A 24,519-nucleotide genomic window follows, 5' to 3' on the forward strand; every position below is an offset into this window, starting at 1 on the left:
CTCTTATTTTATATTGATCTAAATGTGCCTTTCCATCAATGTCATATTCCTGGGCAAGGTATTTGAATAAATCACTTGGCCACTTGGAAGTGGAGGCGACTTAAAGAAGATTGTGAGATATGATGTCCTGGGGTTGTGCAGCACAATGCTGTCTGGCCTCTTATTTTCTCTTAATAACCTCGATACTAAATCCATCCAAAGTAAACTTCAAATCACTCCCTTAGACATACTGTCCACTCCCATCAAACGAAATGAAAGAGAAAATTCCACAAGAAATAGTGAAACACACATGAACATTTTCCCTTTCCCTTAAGTTTCTGGTAAGTTCTTAAAATTTTCTGTATACTGATTTTAGATCAAGAACACCTGGCAGGGGGGCACGCCTGGGTGGCTCAGTTGGTTAAGTGTCTGACTTTGGCTCAGGTCATGATTTCACAGTTCATGAGTTTGAGCCTAACATCCGGGCTCTCTGCTTGTCAGCGTGGAGCCCACTTTGGATCCTCTGTCTCCCTCTCTCTCTCTGCCCCTCCCTGGTTCATGCTCTCTCCCAAAAATAAACATTAAAAAAAAAAAGAACACTTGGATAATAAATATTAAAGTAAAATATAACAGGTAGTACTTGGAGGGGAAAAATCATGAAAGAAAGGAACTTTTTATATAGAAACTAGATTCCAAATTATAGCAAAATTATACTTCTTGAAGTTATCAAATTAATCATGGTCCAAAGAATGACTAACAGACTGTTAGTATCCTGTGGCTGAACGAGTTACTGTATTAACTGCAACACCGTTATTAGTGGTATTTACATTCATTATCATGTATATTTTAGTTTCTGCTTGCAGTAGCTGAGGGTAAACTTTCAAACATTAAGGTTCAGCCCCTGTTACTAATAACTTGATATGTTCTGTTGAATTTTTCGTTTTCTTCCTAATTCTGAAAGTATTTCTGTACATTCCAAAACATCATTTCCACAAATGAAAAAAAGAAGGTGGCAAATCAGGACCAATTTCTTCTTTTGAGATCAAGCTAATACTAAACCAGACTATTATCCAAAATATCCCCGTGAAAATTAACTAGAGAGAGTTGGTAGTTCTCTGAAACTTGTATAAATTTATTACCAAAATTACTAAAATCACATTGAAAACACCTTGAAGTTAAGACCCAAACCACCTATCAGAAAAAAAAAAAAAAATCACTATAGGCATCCAGTCCCTTTGATTGAACCTGGGTAACAAAAGAGGCAAAGGACATGGTTTGTCATGGAACCTAAGATTTGAATGCTAGTATTTTCAAAGCTTTAATAAAGTATATACCGATTCCAAGTCCCAAGCATATCAAAATTCATATCATGGGTTTACTCTTAAGCAGCAAAAGCAAATTCTGCCCACTGAATCCTATCTTTTGATTTGCACAAGGCATTCGGAGATGAGTTATAATCAGGAAAAAAAGTGTCCACTGAATGCATCACGTTTAAAAATACAATTAATGTCTTGAAACCACTTAAAAGGGAGGATACCTGAAAAGCTTACTCTACTTGTAAAATTTGAGACAATATTGTCCTGCAGATAAAAATACATTTCTTGTACATACATGTAGATTTCTACATGAAAGAAAGGACTCAGCTCCAAATAGGAAAGTGCTGACCCTTGATAAAGACATCGTAGATTGCCAAACTGATGTGATTCCCATTATAAGGAGAACTGAAAACTGAAGGATAAAGGTTAAAGGAAGGATAAAGTTCAGTCACCTGCTCCTGAATAGCACAGAGCTTGGCAAGAAGGAGGGGATAAAGGTAGAAATAAGACACAGAAGAAAGACAAAGAAGGCCTCAGTTCTGACCAGAAGTGAATGGAGAATCAAGCAAAGTTGAGAACAGATATAACTGCAGTGAGATGTTTGAAACTAGAATTTGGTAGTTGATAGTTAATAGAAGCTCGAATCAACTTAAAGGGGAATTAGAACATCTAAAATTTACTGGAGGGCCAATATTACAGTGACCAGATAATTCAGTGCAGTATTATCATATAAAAAAACTTTCCCAAATAACATTTAAGTCACCAGAAGACCTTTGCTTCTGATCACATTCTTTGAAGCTTAAAAAGGTCCCTGACTGGGAGAGAGCACAGTGCTCCAAAAGGAAACTCTGCTGAGATGTGTCAGCACCAGAAACTCCATGTGACCCTGGATGGGCACTGGATCTTGGATTCTTCAAAGTGGGGGGACTGTGCCAGGTTTCTTCCAAGCAAAACATTGTACCGTTTTGGTGACAATGAATTAAGTTGGGATTGTGTAGAATAACCCCAATTTTGGTGGGGGAGGCAAGGGGGAGAGGTTAATAAGCAAGATAAAGAAATGTCACAGAAATTTCATGCAAGGGTAGGACATTCAAGTTCTGTGTTTCCTATTAAATGCTGTATGCAGAAGCATCCTGTAAGCTAAATTTGCCTAACAGAAAAAAGTTCCCGTATCTTCAATGGATGAGAATGACTGCAGTAATTTGGGATCCTTGATCAATATGAACTACTCACTGTCTCTTCTCAAAGACTGGTTCCTTCTTTTTTACCCAAATCCTACACTAAAAGACAACTAAGGTGCAAAATGTTCACCATGGGTCAAGTTAGGAATGTTTGAAGAAAATAAATTAACCTTGAAACAAAGAAGCGGATGTTTTTGGTAAAATTCCAGACATGTATCATTAGAAATTAACTACTGGCCCCACCAGGTGAAAGATGAAGGGAGGCCCTGAGAAGTCTATAGAGCTGATATACACACAAGTGAGTGTCACTGTTTTGTTTTTTTTTTTAAACCTAGTTTTATTAAATATTGCTGCTTTGGGATGTGTTTATAACAACTCCCAGAACATTTTCATGTAAGGATTCAAAGCGGGCATATTAAAATACAGCTTCAATATAAAGTTTATCACAGTTTTACAGTATTCAAAAAAGACAGACCTGCCTTAAAAAACAAACAAAAACCAAAAGAAGGACTATTACACCCAAAACATAAGAAAACAATTAAATAAACAAGTTTGGCATTTCCATAACTTTATAGTATAAAACAGAATATTAAATCTATTACTGGCAAGCGGACACTGATGTTTTACCTAGTTTGAAATGTGTCCCATTTAAACACACTATACAAGTTCACTATACAAAAGATTGATGGTCTTTTTGATGAAAGAAGTGCACCCTGAAAATTTTTGCCAGTTTAGAATATTTATCTCTAAAAGTCAAAAAAGTCCTTTTTCTTTTTAAACTGAAGGCTAAATTCAGATTTTTTTTTTTTTTTTTTTTTTTTTTTTTTTTTTTTTTTGCTGTTTTGTCTCATTTGTCAGCCTTCCTGGTTTAAAAACAATAGTGTCTATGGACGCCCACCAGGGGGCAGTGTAAGATTAGCCATTAAATCACGAACAGCTGCAAATATTGTGCATTCACCTGCAACAGAGAAAAATGGTCATTAGCTATTCGCAATACAGGAAAGATGATGTCAACACACCGGTGGGGGTAGGGATAATTAAATCTAAAAATCAGATTAAATTAAATTTAATTTAAATTTAATCAAATTAAATTAAATCTAAAAATCTAAAATCAGAAAGAACTTTAAGGGTCAAAATAAAAGACTAAATTTTAACTGCACAGATTATAGGGGATTAAGCTTTCGTGTTAAGTATCAAATGATACTTGGTTAGGGTTTTGTTTTCCTCATGGGGAAATTTTGGGTAAGTCCCAGTTAGGTGTGAACGTAGTAAGATAGGCCTAGAGTTTCTCCATAGAAACACTGGAGCATTGGATAAGCCTTTAAAGTTGGGTTTTGAGGCTGCAGACAGTTTGTTTATGCATTTTGAAGCTAATGCAAAGATCTAGTTCATATTTGTGTATCAGCTACAACATCTATGATGTCCTTCTAATGTCGCTTCAAAGACCAGATAAAAATGTCTAACGATAGCACTGTCCAGTAGAACTTTCTGCACTAATGGAAGTATTCTAGATGTGCACTATGGCTAGTGTGACTGAGGAACTGAATTTTAAATTTTATTTCATTTTAATCAGATTAAATTTAAAAAGCTACATGTGGCCAGTAGTGACAATTATATTGGACAGTGCAGTTCTATGACATATACTGGAGTTTTCTCAAAATTAACGGAAATGATAACTTCTGGAGTTCAACATTAAATTCAATGGAAAAAAAAGTGATTTTTCGTAAAAGCACTTCACTGGGAGGGGAGAAGTAATGGGTTCGGGGCGGGGGGGGGGGGGCGCTGAAGTATGGCACACCAACAATCCAAAAACAAGACTTGCTTGTGGGTGGAGGGGAGGCTAATCATTCATCCTTTCGATTTCCCCTTTGCTGAAAGAAACCAAAGACCCTGCCTCTTACTTCTTGTGAACATGACATATATTTAGACATAATCAACTGAAACCAGCTGTAAATAATATAAACCAAAAGCTGGCTCCCTGTCCTGGAGCATGGCCTGGTGCTACAGTGGCTACAAGTGAGAGAACCAGGGACCCCAATTGAATAATGAATGGCCTTTTGGCCAAGGGTGGGATGTGCAGTGACCCTGTGCAAGTTACTGCACGCTTCTTTCCAACCGGTAAAGAAAGAAAATGAAACCCAAAGTTTGCCCCGTCTAAGGTAGAAATTAAAAAAAGAAAAAAAAGAAAGAAAAACACTCCCAAAACATCCCAACAATTTCTCAAATAAAAGGAAAAGTTATATCCTTCTTTTTCCTTTTTAAAAACACATTTTCATTATTGGTAGGTAGAAAAACTTGTTTGATCCCAATAGGATCAAAACATTCTTTCCTCTTAATTGTAAATTCCACAAGACATAATAATGATAATCATCTGCTGGTGAAGGAATGGCGTTATCATCAAAGTTCTACTGGATTGCTACTTTGAAAATTCTTTTAGCTTTAAACTTTGATTTTTAAGGACCTATTTTTAGCTGAAAGAAGAGATAAGTCAAAGGATGAAAGCAGAAAATTGTAAGAAGTGGAAGAAGTATTACAACAAAAGAAGCATACCCTTCTCTACTGCCCAGTTCATTCCTTATAAACTATGCTTGAGTGAAAACTTGCCGATGTATACAATATGGAGAAATAAATGGCTACAAATAGAATTTCTCCCATGATTCCTGTCTCTAGTAAAATTTTGACACTGTGGTACCTAAAAATGTTTCAGAGAACAACTTTCCCTCATTTAAAAACATAATTCTGTTATTGTACTATTCTGAACAGAAAGCTACACAGGACTTCCTTAATATTAGATATAAGCAAATTTAAATGTAAATTTAATTTCCTGAAAATCAGAAACAAGGAAAATGGAAGAAACGTTCTCTTTGCTGAGCTTTTATGTGTTGTAACCAAAAATTTAGCACTGCCAGGAGGTGTGTGTTAAGTGTAGGCTACTATGGTATCGAAGGGACCTTGTTTATCTGCCAGAAACATTCAGGTTTCCTTGAAAATGTTGTTTGAGAGCTTCCTTGTGCACTTGGTGAAAAGGTTCACTTGCACCCACCTGACACTTATATAAGAAGCCCAAAAAGCAGTGATGCCATTTGTATCAGCTTTTATTCTTCACAAAACATTTAGAAGATACAGAACTTTGAATGATAATATTCTATTCATGATTGAACCATGAAGTATGAGAAACCGACATGCATTTCAACTGGTGATGTACAGAGTGGCAGGTTATCGATGGTAGTAGGGCAGGAATTCACGGCCATGAAAAGTCTATCATCCTAACCTAGGGCTCTGTGGCAATGTGTGCTATGAACACAAGCTTCTGGCATTAGCAGCTGGGTCAGTCCCGATAGTAAATCACTAACGAAAATGAAGTCCAGGCAGCAGAGACATGGACAAAAATGAAGAACCAGTGAGAAAGGAAGAAAGCGACAGGCAGACGTTAAGAGGGCCACAGCAATCAGCGCTCTAGTACTAGGATTGGGGGTGGGGTGGGGAAGGAGGTGGGGTGGGGGGAGGAGGAGGAATCTCTCAAAAGAACTCTTAAAACATATATGCAATACAATAGCATGTACCGGTCATGTACCTTGTCGCGGTGGGTTCATCTCTGCAAACCTCTTCAGAATGTTGCTGACCATCATGGGCGCAGCAACAGAAGAGTTCTGCTGTCTGGGAATGTCTGCCTGTTGGGTGGTGCCTGAGGCCATGTCATAAATGATTGGAACTATAATACTAACAGGCTCTTGGGGAGGGACCGATGTTTTCTGAGTTAGTTGAAGCTGAAGACACACAACACATACAAAGAGAATAAAAACGTAGTAAGAAAAAACATTTGCCTAAATTTATCAAGGATACTATCATGCACTCTATCAGATTAAGTTACCTCAGGCAAAAGAAAATGAAGTAGGACAAGAAAAGTGACAACTGAGTATTACGCTTAAGATACAACGGTGCCACACAATTATCTGGTTCAGTAAATTTCTGTTCTTACTAAAGGAACCAGGATTATGTCAAGTCTAAACTGACAATTAAGGAATCTGAGCCTATGTTTGGCAGCGAAGGGTAATCCTGCAGTTATCCTGAAGTTGTTCTTCTATCCTCTCACGGCTTTTGCCTCAGGGGCTCTGCGCGCGCGCGCGCGCGCACACACACACACACACACACACACACACACACACACACACGCTGGATGGTACTTACAAAAAAAAGCATTTTGGATTTCAGCACCACAGCGGGCGTCCCAGGAGGCGCGATCGGTGGTGCACTGGGAGGAATGGTCAGGCAAAACTGAACGTTCCATTTTAGCTGTGTTGCCTGGTCAGGAAACTGTTTTGAAAAGAAATCATGATCAAGTCATATGAACATTTAAAATTATACTCTAGTACAGGAATCTGAAAGGTTAGCATTTTATCTTATACTCCATTATTAACAGGACATAAAGATGATAGCAGCCTGTATTATTTCAAAGAAAACGCATCCATAAAGTTACTAAATAAAAGTCAACTCCAGATTTCTGGGATGTGTTCCACTTTCCTTCCCTCCCACTCCATTAATTCCTGAGGCCTGTGGGTTCTGCTTCCTTGGTGGCTCTGACATCTGTTCCCGCCTCTCTATTTTCACTGATGCCACCCAACAAGTTCCAGGGTTCGTGACTTCTCCTGTAGCCCCTAATGGTCCCTTCTGGTGGCTGCCTCTCCCAGTTCCTCCTCCCACTACTGCCAGGCAAATGTCCTAGAGCACGGTTCTCATCAAGCTCACAAATGATCAGTCACACACAATGACACATGCTGTTCCCTTCCCCTCCCAGGACCGAGACCCGGCATTCAAGGCCCTTCTTAGCTGGTGCCAACCTAGACTTCCCAGTCTCATTTCCAACCCCTTTCCTAAAACAAACTAGTCAAACTGTCAAACTGTATTAATAATTTTAAATTGTATTCAGTGGTGTCTTTTTTAGCTACATGAATACTTATTCCTTTAAAAACACAAAAGGGCATCCTTTTTGACATAAATGTTTCCTATAGGCTATCAGAAAGAACAGAAGCAAATGTTGAGACTATTAGCAAAGGAACACCGCTATCCCAATATTAACAGTAAAACACCAAGTGGAAAAAGGAGTGAGGTATTTGGAATTAACCAAAGCAATACTAGAAACATCTGAATGAAAGTGTTGTAAGCTTGGAAAAATATAATCAGCTGCCATCTGAATTTCATCTATATGATACACTTTCACAGGAGAGAAGTGGAATTAGTCTCCCCAGAGAAGACCGTTTTTTTTTTTTTGTTTTTTTTTTTTAATAAATGATATTAGGGCACTTGGGGGCATCAGAAAAAGCTAGATTCACACCTCACATTTGACGGTAAGATAGATTTTACTTTATTAAAAAGTTTTTTTAATGTTTATTTATTTTTGAGAGAGAGAGAGAGAGACACAGAGACAAAGACAGAGAGTGAGTGGGGAATGGACAGAGAGAGAGGAAGACACAGAATTTGAAGCAGGCTCCAGGCTCTGAGCTGTCAGCACAGAGCCCGACACAGGGCTCAAACCCATGAACTGTGAGATCATGACCTGAGCCAAAGTCAGATGCTTAACTGACTGAGTCACCCAGGTGCCCCAACACTAAGATATATTTTAAATGGAACAAAAATTTAAATAAGTAATTAAAAAAATTAATCTATAACAGTATTAAAAGAAATATTAAAAGAAGCCACAGGAGCACCATCTCAGTATCCAGGAGCAGGAAGAGTGTATTAAATACATTTGCTTTAATTTTTTTTTTTTTTTTAACGTTTATTTATTTTTGGGACAGAGAGAGACAGAGCATGAATGGGGGAGGGGCAGAGAGAGAGGGAGACACAGAACCGGAAACAGGCTCCAGGCTCTGAGCCATCAGCCCAGAGCCCGACGCGGGGCTCAAACTCACGGACCGCGAGATCGTGACCTGGCTGAAGTCGGACGCTTAACCGACTGCGCCACCCAGGCGCCCCACTTTAAATTTTTTTTTAAATCTTTTTATTTATTTTTGAGAGTGAGAGAGACAGAGTGCAAGGAGGGGAGAGGCAGAGAGAGAGGAGGATACAGAATCCGAAGCAGGCTCCAGGCTCTGAGCTGTCAGCACAGAGCCCGATGCGGGGCTTGAACGCACAAACTGCGAGATTATGACCTGAGCTGAAGTGGGACGGTTAACCGACTGAGCCACCCAGGCACCCTTAAATATATTTGCTTTAAAAAAATTTTTTTTGTGATGTTTATTTTTTGAGAGTGAGAGAGAGCGAGAGAGAGAGCATGAGCAGGGAAGGGACAGAAAGAGAGGGAGACACAGAATCCAAGGCAGGCTCCAAGGCTCTGAGCTGTCAGCCCAGAGCCTGACGCGGGGCTCAAACTCAAAAGCCATGAAATCATGACTTGAGAGCTGAAGTCGGACACTTAACCGACTGAGCCACCCAGGCGCCCCAAATGTATTTGCTTTTACAAGAGGTACAACTCGGGTTGCCTGTGCGGAGGGAGACTGGATGGCTGGACAGGGATAGATGGGAAATTTTCCACTGTATCATCTTGATCTAAATTCAAAAGATACAGGAAGACTGTATTACTTACTCAAAGATAAAATACAATTCAAGTTAAAAATTAAGAAGAGTTTAAGAGAAAAGCAGAGTACATAAAAAGGGGGAAAACCAATAAACATTGCTCCCACTAACTCCAATCCCTTCAGACAGATCTTGCTATACATAAAAGTGTGTATTTCTCTGTAACTTACCAGCTCTAGCTTCATAATATGCACACAGTCCCTGAGGATGTGTGTAGGAGCTCCTAACAGCTTGGTGAAGGCTATTAAAGTATTGGCTTTAAATGGCGGTCCTGCAACCTATAGGGATAAAGAAAGCAGGTTACTCTGCATTCTACGTCAACTCTTCTCTTTTGTTGATTATACAGGCAGACCTTAGAGATGGGAGTTCAGTTCCAGACTGCAATAAAGCAAGTATCGCAATGAAGCGAGTTGAACGAATCTTCTGGTTTCCCAGACCATATAAAAGTTATGTTTACACCATAGTGTAAGTGTGCAATGGTATTATCTCTAAACAGGGTACATATCTTAATTAAAAAATACTTTACTGCTAAAACATGCTAAGCATCGTCTAAACTTGCAATGAGTCATAATCACTGATCACCATAACAAAAATGAAGAAGTCTGAAGTATTGCGAGAATTACCAAAATGCGACAAAGAGACTTGAAGTGACCAAATGCTGTTGGGAAAATGGCCCCAACAGACTTGCTCAGTGCAGGGTTGCCACACATCTTCAATTTGTAAAAAATATACTATCTACAGAACGCAATGAGGTAAAGTGCAATAAAACGAGGTATGCCTGTATTAAAATTACACGTTAATAAACACATACTCTTGTTTCAAAGAATTTCTCTAAAACTTGAAGTTCATCAGGTTTCCACTGTCCTGCATTTTCAGGTGTCACTTTTAGCTGAAGTGTTTGGTTGGTTTTGGGACTAAGGGCTACTCTGCATTTCAGCGCATCAGTTTTAAACATGATCACTCCAGGTTCGTTGGAGTTTATCAGCTGCAGCTGCAAAACATGAAGGGTGCATCAAGTGAACATGTGAGACAGCATGTAAGACAAGAGAAAATGAAAACGCTGCTGAGAAAATGGTTTCAAAGGGAAAACAGCTAAGTTGATACCTGTTCCCAAACAAAAATATCTAGGCAGTGAGCACCACCGGCTGCTAACATCCTCAAGAAAAAAATGTACATGATGTGCCCTTGATGGAAGAACAGAACACAACCTATGGAATAGTTTTGTAAAATAACAACAAACTTGAGCCTGAACTCAGTAGTTAGATCTGTGGATGGACCAATATTATAGAAATATGAGGGTCAAAAGAACATGTTAAATAATTCCAAAGGGATGCAATGTTAGATCTGGACTGGGACCTTACACTGGCCCAGGGGTTGGCAATTTTTTCTGTGAAGTAATGGAGAATAATTATCTTCGGCTATATGGTCTCCGTTGCAACCACTCAATGATGCTATTACAGCTGAATTTACAGACAGTATGTAAATTAATGGGTGGGACTGTGTTCCAGTAAAACTTTTATTTACAAAAACAGGTGGTGGATAGGACTTGGCCCCTGGGCCAGTAGTTTATTGACCTCTGCTCTAGCTTAATATATTGATTATGCAGATGAGCAAAATGAAGTTCAAAGAGCTGAAAGCTTACACGGCTCATAAGTGGCAGAGGTAGGGTAGATTACAGATCTCATAATAATCATTTTTTAAAATACTAATTTATTCAACTTACGTTAAAACCTCGATTTTTCAAAACATCTGAATATAAAGGTTGCAAATTACCTTGGTGCCATCCATGGAGTAGATATTTTAAACATTCACCATTCTACTTCATTAAAACATGCATACATCAACAGTTACCAGTAACTAAAATGTACTGAAAAACACTAAGACATTATGCTAAGGGCTTTCTATGAAATACCTCAAATTTCCACAATTGTTATGAGGTAGGTAAATACCACTATCTACTCTTATCAAAAAGGGGAAGAGATTTGCCTAAGCTTGTACTAGCACGTGGCATGGCCTGTGTACAAACCCAAGTGGCCGGGCTCCAGAACCGGTGCCATCAACCCTGAACTATCTCATAAGGGTTATCACCACAGGACAGAAGTTTTTTCTATAAAAATTTTACCTCAATTCAATCGTCCATGTATTGAAAAAGTTTTCCACCTTGTGATCATAAATAATTTTATTTCAGTGGAGAAGCCAATTCCAGAGGGCAAATAGTCACTTGTATGCTAGTCTCTCCAGAGCCAGATCTTGGATACGTTTGTCCTATGACATTGTAGGGACCTTGTGGGACCTATCTCCAGATCCATGTTAGCCACAGCAGAGCAAACGTAAAATGCAGGAATATGTTAATGTAAGAATGGAAAATAAAATAGTGGAGTGCATTTTTAACACCAGAGCAGGGTGAAAAACATAGTTCTAAACAAGCTAGTTAAAGGAGGTGAAGGAATATCAATTTCATTCAGATCCTGTTCTGTGGGGCAGCTTAGCACCCGCCTTCGACAATCACCACTTTTGAGCTCACTAGGTACCCGTACCGTTTCTTGTTGAATAATTCTTTGAAGGTGTCGTCTCATGATGACGGATCCAAGGAATCTCTCGAGTGGAGAACAAAGGTAACTACCTGCCAGGCCAGGCACAAGGCCTGGTGTTGGAGAGGGCAGCAGTAAAATGTTCAAGGCACTGTGAGTGAGGATGGTAGGTATGGAGGCTGCCCAGGAGCGCTGAGGTAGTTTACGAGGTGGAGGCATGTTTGTTGGCAAAGTCTGGGAACCTGTGGGAAGGAAAACACGTCATTTCATTTACAAATCACACTGTCTCATTCTGTTTCGCTTTTATTATAAATCTTTGATGTTCTAAAGCAACCCATACTGTTCATTACTCCTTGTGCTATAACAATCATATTAGCTTCCTGTTAGCAAAATGGTCAGACTTATTCTCCCCATAGCTAGGTCCATTGCAAAGTGGCTTTGTAGCAAGTCTTTCAAGGGATGGAGTCTACTTTACCTGGACTCTGGGCTGGCCCTGTGACTTGCTCACTTACAGAATGTGGTAGAAGGGACATGGTGCCAGCAACAAACCTAGGGTTCCACTCACATTTCTGAAACCCTGTCCACCCATCAGGTCAACAAGCCTGTGTTCGAGTATGAGACCACATGGAACAGAGGAAGCCACACCAACTGGGACCACTTTAAGCCAGTCAGGCCCCAGCCAACCCAGGAGCTGACCACAGAAGCGTGAGTGAGCAAAACAGAGTCTGGAAAACTTGCCCAGCTTGGCTTAGCCCAAAATCACCAAGCTACACAATGGTGAGTTAATACAAGATTGTTTTAAGTCATGAAGTGTTACATGGCAAAGCTAACCAACGTATGTGTACAATTTTTCTCTTCTGTGTTAACTTGCATAACCTTATCAGTTAACTTTAGGTGTCTTTTAAGGTCTAGTAGCTAAGTTAGTAACAGAACAAAGGGGGTCAACCTCACAAGATTTCTGGAGGAGACATTTCTTTCTTACGTTTTGCTTAACTTTGCAAACTATTGTTAACCAATTTACTAAGTGGATAAAAGTTTAAGTTATTAAGTATCCCCATTTAACAAGTAGGTCATGGCTTTCAAATGTGAGGATGGAAAAAAAATAGGTCATTTGGAGGTTAGACTAAAAATGAACACAAAAATGGTGATGACACTCACTTGTTCCAGCTCGAGGGGAATGAGAAGCATCTGGAACCGGAGAATGTAGTGATGGGTTGGCTGGTGACATTCCAGGCATGCGCGTTGCTGGTGAGGGGCCAGACACTTGAGGAGACCCTGGCCAGTTCCCGGCTCTTCCACTTGGTGACACCATAGTGTATGGAGAACTAGGGTCCAGGGTTCCTGTAAACAAGTAAACAGATGGTTTTCAAAACCTGTATTTTAATAACTGAGAAGTACTTGACAGCACTGAAACACTCAACACTTTACAAGGTGACTGCTTTATTTTTTCTTTTGCTATTTCACTGAAGTATGATGCTTCTTAACATGATACAAAATTAGAAAAATACAGACCGAGGCAGGATAAAATTTACCTTCACCCAAGCTTCAACATGGACATTGTGTAACAACCTACTATTTTCAAAGCCTATTTGCAAACATGTTTGAAAATGTTAAGCAAAAAAAATCTCAAAGCTCATCTAAGGGCAGAAATCTACTTTTCAAGTAACACTGACAAATTACATTTTCATTCTACTCAACGCTGAGGACAGGAAAATTTTGTTTTATTTACTAAAGGCTACACTGAGAAATGAACCAAGAATCAAGTTTTGAAAGCAGCAACTTCCTGAACAATTTGATATTTAAATTTCATCCTGCAGATACCATTAACATATTATATATACACCCCTCCATAACCAAACGACAAACTGAGAAAACACTTTTACCATGTATCAGAGGAGAGTAGACGGTCCCAATTTCAAGTCTTATAAATAGTTCAGAAAAAAACACAAGAATATATAGGCAGGGCATAAAATGAGAAATACCAAAGATCCATGGGGGGCAGGGGGAAGGTTCAATTTCATTAATAATCCAAGAAACTTTCACCTATCAAAATGACTTAGATTTTTGAAAATCATTAATACCCTGTGTTGGCAACGATGCAGGAAAATAGATACTCTTGTTTGATGCTAGAGGAAATTGACATAGCCTTTCAGGTGAGCAATTTGCAGTATGCTTCAAAAGCTTTAGAATTTCTCAAACCCTTTGAAACAGCAATTCCACTTCTAGTAACTAACCTAAGGAAATAATTAGGTGAGCAGAGATGATACCATTTTTAGTTGTAAAAAAAAAAAAAAAAAAAAAAAAAGGAAACATTCTAAACATATGATAGGAGGACAGTTACATTACAGTATGTCGAGACAAGGGAATACTATGAAGTCATTTAGTATGACGATGTAGAGTTTTTACTGACAGAAATGTTCCTACAAATATTAACAGTAGAGAGTAAAACCACAGATGCTACATAGCTGTAATTAACTGGGAAAGTTCTTCATGTTGTGATTTGGCATGGCATTAGAATAAAATAAATGAAAAAAGTAAGGCACTGAAGTGTGTTGTCATGAGTGTAAAAGAGAAGGGGAGAGTACACTTACAGGTATCTGCTTCTGTACGCATAAAACACCTCTGCAAGAACACATGAAAAATTAGTAACACTAAATGCCTCTGGGAAGAGGAACTAGGTGGTCGGTGGCATAGAAACCCTTCACTGGCTACCTCTTCTTTATGTGAACCAATTCAAAATAGATTATTTTTAGTTAAAAAGTTAGAAAATCCAAGTCTCAATACATATGGTACAGTCCCAACTATCGGGGGAGGTGTCCGAGGGGAGAGACAAGCAGACAGGTGGAGGGCAACAGAGGTGCAAGCAGGCAGGCAAGCAGGGGGTGCGTGACGGGAAGAGCAAGGCAGGGCGAGGGAGAGAGAGACAGAGGGTTCAAAGCAGAGAGGCCAACTGGTAGGTCTCTGCGTGGTGGGATTAGGACAAATTCATTCTTTTGCGATTTCCCCAATAAACAGAGTGCTACTTTTGCAATACGAAAATAATTTATTTAACAAAACAACGACTTTCACGTCAAATTCTTATGCTATCGCGATTTCCATGTACAGACTCACCATGTGGACTAGCAAAACTGGCCCCTGGTCCTATTGAGATTCCATGCGAGGATGGGGGAGGAGTTGGAACAAATGACGCTGGTGAAGGGGCTCTCAAAGCCCCACTGGGGGAGCTGGCGGCATGCAGATTCCCTAATGAAGGAAAATAATTATAGATGATCTTGCAGGACACATATTATGTCCTGGCCGAGGACCTCAAGTTAAGACTCTCTCAACAGACTAAAGAAATAAGTAGTAAAGCTCCCATAAATAGCATAAAGAAAATCTGGAATGATTTTGTTATCGAACGAGAGACAGAGAGACAGAGAGAGAGAGAGAGAGGGAGAGATCAATTCCCTGGGGCCCAAATTCTAGCCCTTATATTGACTGAGTTCTACAAAAATATCCAGTGTACTTTTTTTTATTCGCTCATTCATTCAGCACGTGGGCATGAATGTCAATTTCACGCCAAGCACTGTTGTAGGCACTGGGGATGCAGCAGTTCACAAGAGACAAAAATTCCTGCCCTCACGGAGCTTATATTCTAGTAAAATGAGAAAGACAAACCAATATATGTCAGTGATAAAAACTATGGAGAAAAACAGGGCAAGGAAAGGGGGCAATTTCATGTAGTGGCGGAGGTGGGTGCTATTGTTGATATAAAGCAACCCGAGAAGACCGCTCTGAGAGCATGTGGGCCTTGTCACAAAGAAACTGAAGTGTAAGGCATGAAGATACCCAGGGGATAAGGTATTCCAGGCAAAAAGAAGAGCTAGTGCAGAGGCCCCAGAGGCAGGAGCATAAATACCAGGGAGGAGGCCAGTGTGGCTGATCAGTGGGTGCACAGGGTCAGTGGGAGGAGATGAGGACAGAGAGGTGGCTGTGGGGGGTGTCCCCAGATCACACGGGGGCTTGTAGGCCCACTCTAAGGACACAGGGTTTACCCTGAATGAGACAGGAAACCACTGCAAAGTTTGGAGCAAAGGAGTCATAAACTAGCTTCTGTTTCCAAAGGATCACTCTAGGCGTTGTGTGGAAAATAAGACTGTAGGGCAAGGGCAGGGAAACCAGTTAGAGGCCACATTAATAATCCGAGTGAAAGACGGTTAATGGCTTGGGCGAGGGCGGAGGCTGAGGAAGTGAAAAGCGGTTAGAGTCTGGATAAATTCTGAGTACAGAGCGGACAGTGACCGGTAACTGCTCAAGTGGGTGCGCGAGGAAGAGGGGTTGGGCACGACTCTAACAGCTCTGGCCAAGCAGCGGGAAGGAAGGGGCTGCCATTTCCGGAGATAGGGTGGGGGCAGGGGCGGGTGTTAGGAGTTCAAGTCTCAGCCACTGTCTAGACATCTACAAGGACATGCTGACTAGACAGCTGGGAGATACAGGACTTGAGTTCAGGGGAGAGGTCTAGATGGCAGATATTAAAAAACTGAGAGCCAGAAGCTTAAAGATGGGATTTACCACAGGACTAGTTTCAACTGAGGATCAGGAAAGGGGGAACCATGCTACCAAAACTATAAATAAATTCAACACTGAAATACTTGCTACATTACCATAACTATCCTCCGTACCAGCAGGTTTTAAATTCTCTACTGCGTGAGAGAATTTCATATTTTTTATGTTCTACACGTAATGTAGTGCCTTACATTCAGTAAATACGTTCATCAACTCGACTAACCTTTAAGTGTCATACTTAGATAGTTAGCTGTGGGTTTGCTGTGGGGATTAAATGGATGAAGTGCTTAGAACATGGCCTGGCACACAGCAAATTCTATATACCTGTCTGCTTCTAGAATTACTTCAAAATTATTTCTACTTCCTTTAATATAAAACCTCACTCATCTCCTAGAAACACACTCCCCCTTGGGTTCTATGCTCATGTCTCCTGTTTTTCTCCTTGCTCCCTGGCAGCATCTTCTCAGGCTCCTGCTCCTGGGAAGCAGCTGCCAGTACTCGTCAGGGTCTGCGCTCACCCACCGAACTCAGCCTTCGGTGACCTTAGACGACAGGACAGTAACTTCCAAATCCTCATCTGTAGTCCCAGCACCTCTGATGAGCACGTACGGGATCATCTACCCAAGAAATGTGATACCTATCTTCCATGCTGGATGATGAACTGGAGAGTGGGGCCGGTGTCTGGCTCACTGCTGAATCCCCAGCACCACACAGCACTGGCACAGGGCAAGAACTCAAGCAACACTAACAGATCGTTCAGTTACGAGTAAAAATTCGGCATCCTCAAACAATTTCACAGCGCACTTCATGGGGCTGCCAACAGAGCCATTTTGATTGGACGAGCAGGCTGTGCCCCCCTCTGAGGGGCACGTCTCACATACCAGGGCTTGGCCAACTTTTTCTGTGAGGGGTTCCAGCACAGCAGGAAAGCAGCCTCGACACTGCACGAATGGGTGTAGCTGGGTTCCGACAAAACTACAAAAACAGGTGACGGGCAGGACTTGGCCCAGGGCCTTCGTTTGTTGGCCTCTGACATAGATCATATTGTGATTAGCACTTCTTGGAGCTGTGCCGTGAGCCTGGCTCTGAGTGACAATATCTCCACTTAATTCAAACCTGAATCGTGAACACAGATTTCACAATCCTGCCATAAGGAACAAATGGCCAATATTTAGCCAGAGATAAGGAGTTGTTTCTGAAGTCAAGGCTACATGTGTGGTGCGTGCACGTGCGTGTGCGTATTCTGGATGTGAAAGTTGAACATGACAAGAGCACAGGTAACACCTTACCTGGAGACTGTGTGTGCATCATAGAGGGAGACTGATTAACTGTGCTGTGGTAAGATGTAGGGGGCGAAGTAAGAGGATAAGCGCCTGATGACCCTGGCTGCTTGGGAAATGGCTGAAAAGAAAACAAGTAAACGTTGGTCAAACGGCCACCCAAGTAGATTATATAGTACATACAGCACACAGCCTACAGCTCAAGTGTTAACATTTACACATTTCACTGATTACAAAACAGGAAACATGATATGAAAATGTGCAAAATACACAATAATTCAGAAATTTAATAACTCTCTGACTTTCGAAATGTTTAAAACACAGCAAGAATCTCACTCCTGACCTTGTAATGCCCTTGCTTATATCCCTCAAAATGTTTTTTGCTCATCTTATCTACCATATCACTGATTTATCTGTATCAGTGATCTACCATTTCACCCATTCTAAGATTTTCTTCCCCTCCACGTTTTCACATCTCTGAAATCAGGGTGTGTCTTTCAATTCATGGCATGGCATGGCATAGCGAAACTGGCAGTGTTGTTTCTGGCAGATCATAAAAAACAGTGCAACTCCCATTTGGTGGAGATTTAAAGGCAGTGAAACATGGTAGTTCAGCCTATCTCTACTCACCTTTACCTTCATCTCCAGCAAAGAAAAGCCTAGGACGACGTAATTCTTCCTAATCCGGTTTTTTATTTGAGTTACAAATCACATATAGTCAAGTACACACATCCTAACAAACGCACGGTCTGATGGATTTTTACAACTGTAACTGCCACATGGATCAAGACACTGAAGAACGCTCCCAGTGCCCCGGAGGCCTCCCTTATACACCTCCCAAGTCTTTAGCACCTTCCCAAAGGTAGGCACTATTCTGACCTCTGTCACTCAAGCTTGATTTTGCCTCTTTTCACATTTTACATCAATACTGAATGTACTTATTAGTGTCTGGCTTCTTCTGTTCAACATTATGTCGGCAAAATTCGTCATGCTGTTGCATGCAGCAGGAAGTCTGTTTTTTTATTTCTGTAAAGTATCCCATTGCATTAGTATACCCCAACTTATTCACTCACTCTGCTGTTTGATATTTGGGTAGCTTACAAGTTTTAGATAAATCAGGCTGATATGGATATTCTTGTGTTTTCTGGGGCATTTCTGTTGCTCATACCCCTAAGAGTAGAATTGTTAAGTCAGAGGTAAGCGTAATGTTCACATTTAACACCCTGGAGCACTTCTAAACACCACTACAAGGGAGCTGTACATTTTATGCACCCTCTACTAGTAAGTGAGTTTCCGTCACTGCTAATACCTAATGTTGGCAAGAATTGTCAGTTTTCTCCTCCAAGCCATTTTTGTGGGTGTGGAGTATTCTCTCACTGTGCTTTCAAGCTGTATTTCTGTGATGCCAAACGATGTGGAACACCCTTTTTGTGCTTACTGGCCAGCTGGATATCATCCTCTTTGTGATCACATGGGTAATCACCTCACAGCATTTTAAGTCTGAGGTTAGAGCTAGTTCTGGTACTAATTCACTTGCCATTACTAGAAGCTTCTTCCTCTCCCTCTGTATTTTTTCATATGGACGTCCTGGACATCTTGGGCCCACCGAGGACCTCCTTGCCTTTCAACAGAGAAGCCCAGACACCCGTAGAAGCCGTGAAGTTAGGCAAATGTGATACCATTTGTAATTTCAGCTAGACATCACCTGTTGCTGGGGTGGTGGCTGGAGCTGTGAGATTAAAGAATCCATCATATCTCCCCCTATGGGAGAAGGGGGATTATCATCCTCGTTTACAGACCTTCTTCGAGCATCCTGATTGCTGTCAACAAACATATTCAGGAATGTCTATGGATATAAACAGGTAGAATTCAGATTATTTTACCTACCTTTAGTAAGATATGTTTAATCATTTAGATTATTTTAACACAAACAAATACACCATGCCCAACTCTGAAAGGTAAGTTTGATACGTGGCCACTTCCAGGACAAACTGGAAGACATATTGATAATTTTGAAGGAAGGCGGGGAAAGTGAGGAAATAACATCTAAGTTAAAAGTCCTCTCAAGAAGTATTGTGCAAGTACAAAGTTGAAGAAAGAAGTATACCCTGGTACCTCCCCACACCAGGTCCAAGTATTTTCTTGTTAACTTCTGAATCAGAAACACAGGAAAAAAGAGAAAAGTTGTATGTTGGCCATATAAATCACTTCAGTGACTTTGTGAAATGTCCTATTTGGTAAGAGTTCTCTACCTTCTGAGCTAGAAAATATGACAGAAGAAAACTGAATACAGAAACCAAGCCATCTTTCCTCTTTTTATCTTAACGCAACTGAAATCTTGAACCACCAAGAGTGGGACAATCTTGTTTTATGGTGTATTTCATCAAAATTTCAGCAAGGCGACCAGACTTTGCATCTCAAGCATTCTCTTCCTTTTAATACGCTCCACCTTCCCAATCTTCAAAAACATAGATCAAAAGCTTATCAGGATCACTAGAAAGCTTTTCAAAGTATGCTGTCTGATATCTAATAAAAGATGATGGATTGACAATGCACATTTTATCTTTTCCGAGTAACCCACTGAAAGTCCTAAAACTTTTTTTCAAGCAGTAAGTCACAAAGACAGAACGAGAGAAGAGAAAAATAGCCATGAATTCTGGAGGCTGCAGAGCAGATGGCTGAGTGGTAACTGAACTATCTGATGTGAGGAAGTTGTAGCCTAAAGCGAGCAGTGGGGAAAGCCAAGAAGCAAAGCTATTTCTGTCCAGATCCCCAAGACATGTAGGAACCGGCAGCACTAGACACCTCTGGAAGGGGGGATGAAAAGTGAGACTAAAAATAGGACTGCCCAAAAGTCTTTTTAGGCGACATGGAAAGCCTCCCAGAACCTCTGTCAGGCTCACTGGGTGAGGCTGACCTCTACCACTCTGGTGGAGAGTCTCTGACTAGGGGGGTTCCGGCGCCAATTGAGAGGAGCGCCATATTAAAAATGAAGACCACGGGGGGTCTGGTGGGCTCACTCGGAAGAGCATGTGACTCTTGATCTCAGAGTCGTGAGTTTGAGCCCCACGCTGGGGGTGGAGATTACTTTAAAAAAACAATGAAGATTAAAGCTTACATACTGAATGTTGAAAATAGTATTCTCCTTCTCTTATTTGACTTGCCAGAAACTGGGGGCCAGATGCATCCCATCTATGCAGAGACTTGAATACTCCTCCCCTGGCACTCCCACCGGCCCAACAGAAAGACCTAAATCTACTGACACTGGGAGTTAGCCAAAGAAATGGCCCAAGCAGGTGATCCTGCAGTGAAAACCACAGTCAGCAAGTCTCACCTTTAAATAAGAACAGCAAGGGGGCGGGCACCTGGGTGGCTCATTCAGTTAAACATCTGACTTGAGTTTGGCTCAGGTCATGATCTCATTGTTCGTGTGATAGAGCCCTGTGTCGGGCTCTGCACTAACAGCACAGAGCCTGCTTGGGATTCTCTCTTTCCCTCTGCCCCTCCCTTGCTTGCGCATGCGTGCACTCTCTCAAAAATAAACATTTAAATAAACAAATAAATACGAGCAGTGAGTTAAGAATCACCAATATGAAAGCGATCAGAAGAACAAAAAAGCAAGGTGGATGCAATGGAAAGTATGTAGGAAGAAAAGAGGTACAAGAAGATAAGATAGCCATTTACAACAAGGTATCATAAAATGAACATTTAATGACTATTTAGAAACAATAGAGAACTCCTGGGAATTTTTTAAAAGATCACAAAAAAAATTATCAAAAATAGAAAGCTTGAAAGAAAACATGAGGAAATCTTCCAAAAATAAAGAGACAAAAACAGGGAAGATAAGAAAACTAGAGGAAAAGTCCAGGATACCAATCAGAATAGTAGGGGTTCCAGAAAGAGCTAACAGAGAAAACAAAGAAGAATTGAGAAATGATACAAGGCAACTCCCAGAGCAAAAGGATGTGGGTTTCCAGAGTGAAAGAGCCCACTTAATTACATAAGGTTCAAGAACTGGAATGAGATTAAATACTTCAGTGGTCACAACAGAAGTTAGAAGACAATGGAGCAATGTCTTCAAAATTCTCACAGAAAATGATTATAATCTCAAATTCTACACTTAGCCATTCTCTCAATCAGATGAGGGTAAACTAAAGATGTTTTTAGGCACACAAGGTCTCAAATTAACCTCCCACGTACCTTCTCCCAGGAAACTATGTAGGAGGTTTTCTACGAAAACAATGGAGTAAACCAAGAAAAAGACCTGCGGTGCAAAGCCACAAGGCATGCAACACAAGAGAGAAGTAAAGGACTCTCTCTCCCTCTTCACTGTCCCTCTACAGATTCCTGAATCAAAACTGTGCAACAGGTCTGGAGCACTACCATTCCAGATTGGAGGTCAGAGGATTATAGAAGAGATTTCTTCAAGATGAAACCAGTGAGGTAGCTGATATATGAATGCGCGGAGGGGAAAGTTACATACATGGGAGAGACTCTAAGGTTGAGTTAGTGATAAGTACAGAGAAAGCTAAGAAAAAAAAAAAAAAAGCAAATTAATAATTCCCAGGAAAATAAAATGTTGAACAAGAAAAGTAATCATAGTAAGCTTGGTGGACAGTGTTTACATATTTATAATAATGACAACACTGAAAAATTATCTAATAAAAATTGCTGCCTAGCCATATTGCAAGGATAGGAGGAAAGAAAGAAGGTATACTGGGAGCAGCCTGGAAGGAAGAAGGAGCATATACAAATTAAAAAAGAATTAAATCCTCATCGTCCATTGTGAGAATCAGATAACGCCCTCAAACCAAGAAGTCCACGAACAGCAATGTAAGCATTTCATTTAGGGACAGGGATGTAAATACCAAGAGAATCCTCATATAAGAGCTGAAAACAGAACAGGAAAATGGCAAGAGTGGGTTGCAAGGGACTAATTTTCAAAACAAGCCATTTGGAACCATCTGACTCTAAACTAGAAGCACATACAATTGAGCTATTATACCAGAATCTGCAGATATTGTGGCCCAGGATCCTACATTAAAAACAAACAAAAAAACCCTCATGGTTGAACTGATGAATCAAACCTTCTCAATAATCAAGGATAAAGACATTGCTGAAGTTCCTTGAAGTTCCAACTAGCAAACGGGACTCTCTGCCCTACCCTCCACCTTACTCATTACAAGGAAAGGAGAATTTATCATCTCATACACATAGGCACATGAGAACTTCCTGCTCCTTCAGAATGAAGTTGCAGAGATGACGAACTAACACAGCTGCTTATTAACTTTAAGCAGGAATTTGTTGCTTTTCCCCATTATTTCCCCCTCAAAGCAACTGTTTTAGCGATGTCTATGTTTACTCATGCTATAATACCGAAGTCGGTTACCTTTAGTCCAGGTGCAGGATAAAAACCTTCAACTAACTTGCTATTGTCAAAAAGACTATAGGCACCATCCCGTATTGCCACCACGCCTCGGCTCCGGCAGTAAATATCAATGCAATACATGTTCCTGAAGGCCAGTCTGATGTGGGTGGACGACTGTGGCAGGATGGAGAAGCACTGGTAAGCAGTATTGGTTCTCTGGGTCAAGCCCAACATCGGCACAGTGGGGAGTTTGTTGATGGCATTTAACGGAGCCTGAGTATCAAAGAGTACCTAAAAGAGACACAATGAGAGCAACCAGTTTCCATACAAATGCTAAAGCCTCAGAATCTCTTATGGTCATAAGTGAGACAATGTCTTTCTGGCACGTTCCATACAACGTTCCCTTGAAGAGAATGCAAATTATATCACTGCATCTACTTTGAATCAAAAGAAAATTCCCCAAGAAGAATGAAATATATAAAAGACAAAAATACACATCCTTGTCACTGAAGACAAGACCACACAATTTTTTGAGGGGTCTTACATGAGACCCTGACACTGACTCTTATTTTCACACAGAAAGTAAACTTAATTACCTGTAATAACTGAACCACATTCGGTGTTTTGTTGAACATTTCTTGAAGCTGATGGAGAATGGTATTGTGACAGTTACTGCAACCTGAGTTTGGACCAACAGTTCCCAAAGAGATGTGAAATTTCTGATGTATGGAATTCCACTGGATACTAATCTAAATCAAAGAGATTACAGGTTTCAGAAACTGAGAAAGTAACAGATTCCAGCAGAAGAAAAAACAATGTTTCAACAGTAAGGCAAAACGCCAAAGATCTACATGAGGTCTTTTTGGAAAGCCAGCCAGAAGGCTGGACTCTGTGAACTCCAGATGTACTGGTACTATGGGCCAGTACATTTGCAGACTATGTATGAGCACACTTCCACTAAATAAAACAGAAAGAGAAGGTGCTAAAGAAGACAATTTGGATTAAATTTTATTTAAAAACCATCATGGGGTGTTTCTTATCTAGGACTGAAGAAAAGTCACCCTCTGGGTGAGCACTGTCGTAAAGGGAAAGGAAGCCACCTCCAACACAGATGCCTTCAGTTAATAGATTTTAAAACACTCAAGGAATTTCTGATATTACTTGATGTAGAAGAGTCCTGAAAGAAGCCAGCTGGCTGAATTTTTATGCGAAATTTCTAGGACTTTACATATGGGGTGGGAAGAAAATAAGGAAATAAGAGATTACAGGGAATACCTTCAAGACTGAGACAGGACCAAATAATGTTGATAGTCATGTGACCAAAAGCAGAGACCTACTGTATTGTTTAAAACCATTCATAATCTTTCATTAAAGTGATCCTACTGCTAACCAGATTTGAAATCCGTGAAGAAAACAAACACCAAAAGTACACTACCTTGTCCAAAACTCATCAAGATTATATACCCCATCAAAGAGGGCATAATTTTTGCTTTTTATTTTAAAGGGTTAAACATTATAATATATTAAATATCACCAAAGTACTTGAAGTTTATCATTTTTATCCCCAATATTTATTTGAGTCCTCAATTATTTCAAGGTAGTTTTCATAGTTTTGGAATTCTTGCTTTTTAGAAGATTTAGGAGATGGGGCGCCTGGGTGGCTCAGTCGGTTAAGCATCTGACTTCGGCTCAGGTCATGATCTCACGGTTTGTGGGTTCTAGCCCCGCGTCAGGCTCTGTGCTGAC

At 40.5% G+C, this 24,519-nt stretch overlaps 1 protein-coding gene across 2 annotated transcripts in view; it reads right to left on the reverse strand.

The window, feature by feature from the left end:
• Positions 1–1,087: 1,087 nt before the first annotated feature.
• Positions 1,088–24,519, reverse strand: part of MED14 (mediator complex subunit 14) — a 67,869-nt gene continuing 44,437 nt past the window's right edge. The window contains exons 20-31 of one of the 2 annotated variants that reach the window (XM_030305073.3): positions 23,370–23,522; positions 22,795–23,064; positions 19,111–19,251; positions 17,415–17,526; positions 14,692–14,823; positions 12,739–12,921; positions 11,587–11,822; positions 9,861–10,040; positions 9,220–9,327; positions 6,665–6,790; positions 6,051–6,243; positions 1,088–3,434 (exon numbers count right to left, since the gene is read on the reverse strand). In XM_030305073.3, the coding sequence (XP_030160933.1) occupies positions 3,361–3,434; positions 6,051–6,243; positions 6,665–6,790; positions 9,220–9,327; positions 9,861–10,040; positions 11,587–11,822; positions 12,739–12,921; positions 14,692–14,823; positions 17,415–17,526; positions 19,111–19,251; positions 22,795–23,064; positions 23,370–23,522 (1,908 nt within the window). In that variant the 3' untranslated portion in view covers positions 1,088–3,360. The remainder of the gene's footprint in view (positions 3,435–6,050; positions 6,244–6,664; positions 6,791–9,219; positions 9,328–9,860; positions 10,041–11,586; positions 11,823–12,738; positions 12,922–14,691; positions 14,824–17,414; positions 17,527–19,110; positions 19,252–22,794; positions 23,065–23,369; positions 23,523–24,519) is intronic. The other variant, XM_030305074.3, reaches the window with a different exon arrangement.

The sequence above is a fragment of the Lynx canadensis genome, chromosome X, assembly GCF_007474595.2.
Source record: "Lynx canadensis isolate LIC74 chromosome X, mLynCan4.pri.v2, whole genome shotgun sequence".
Taxonomy (NCBI): domain Eukaryota; kingdom Metazoa; phylum Chordata; class Mammalia; order Carnivora; family Felidae; genus Lynx; species Lynx canadensis.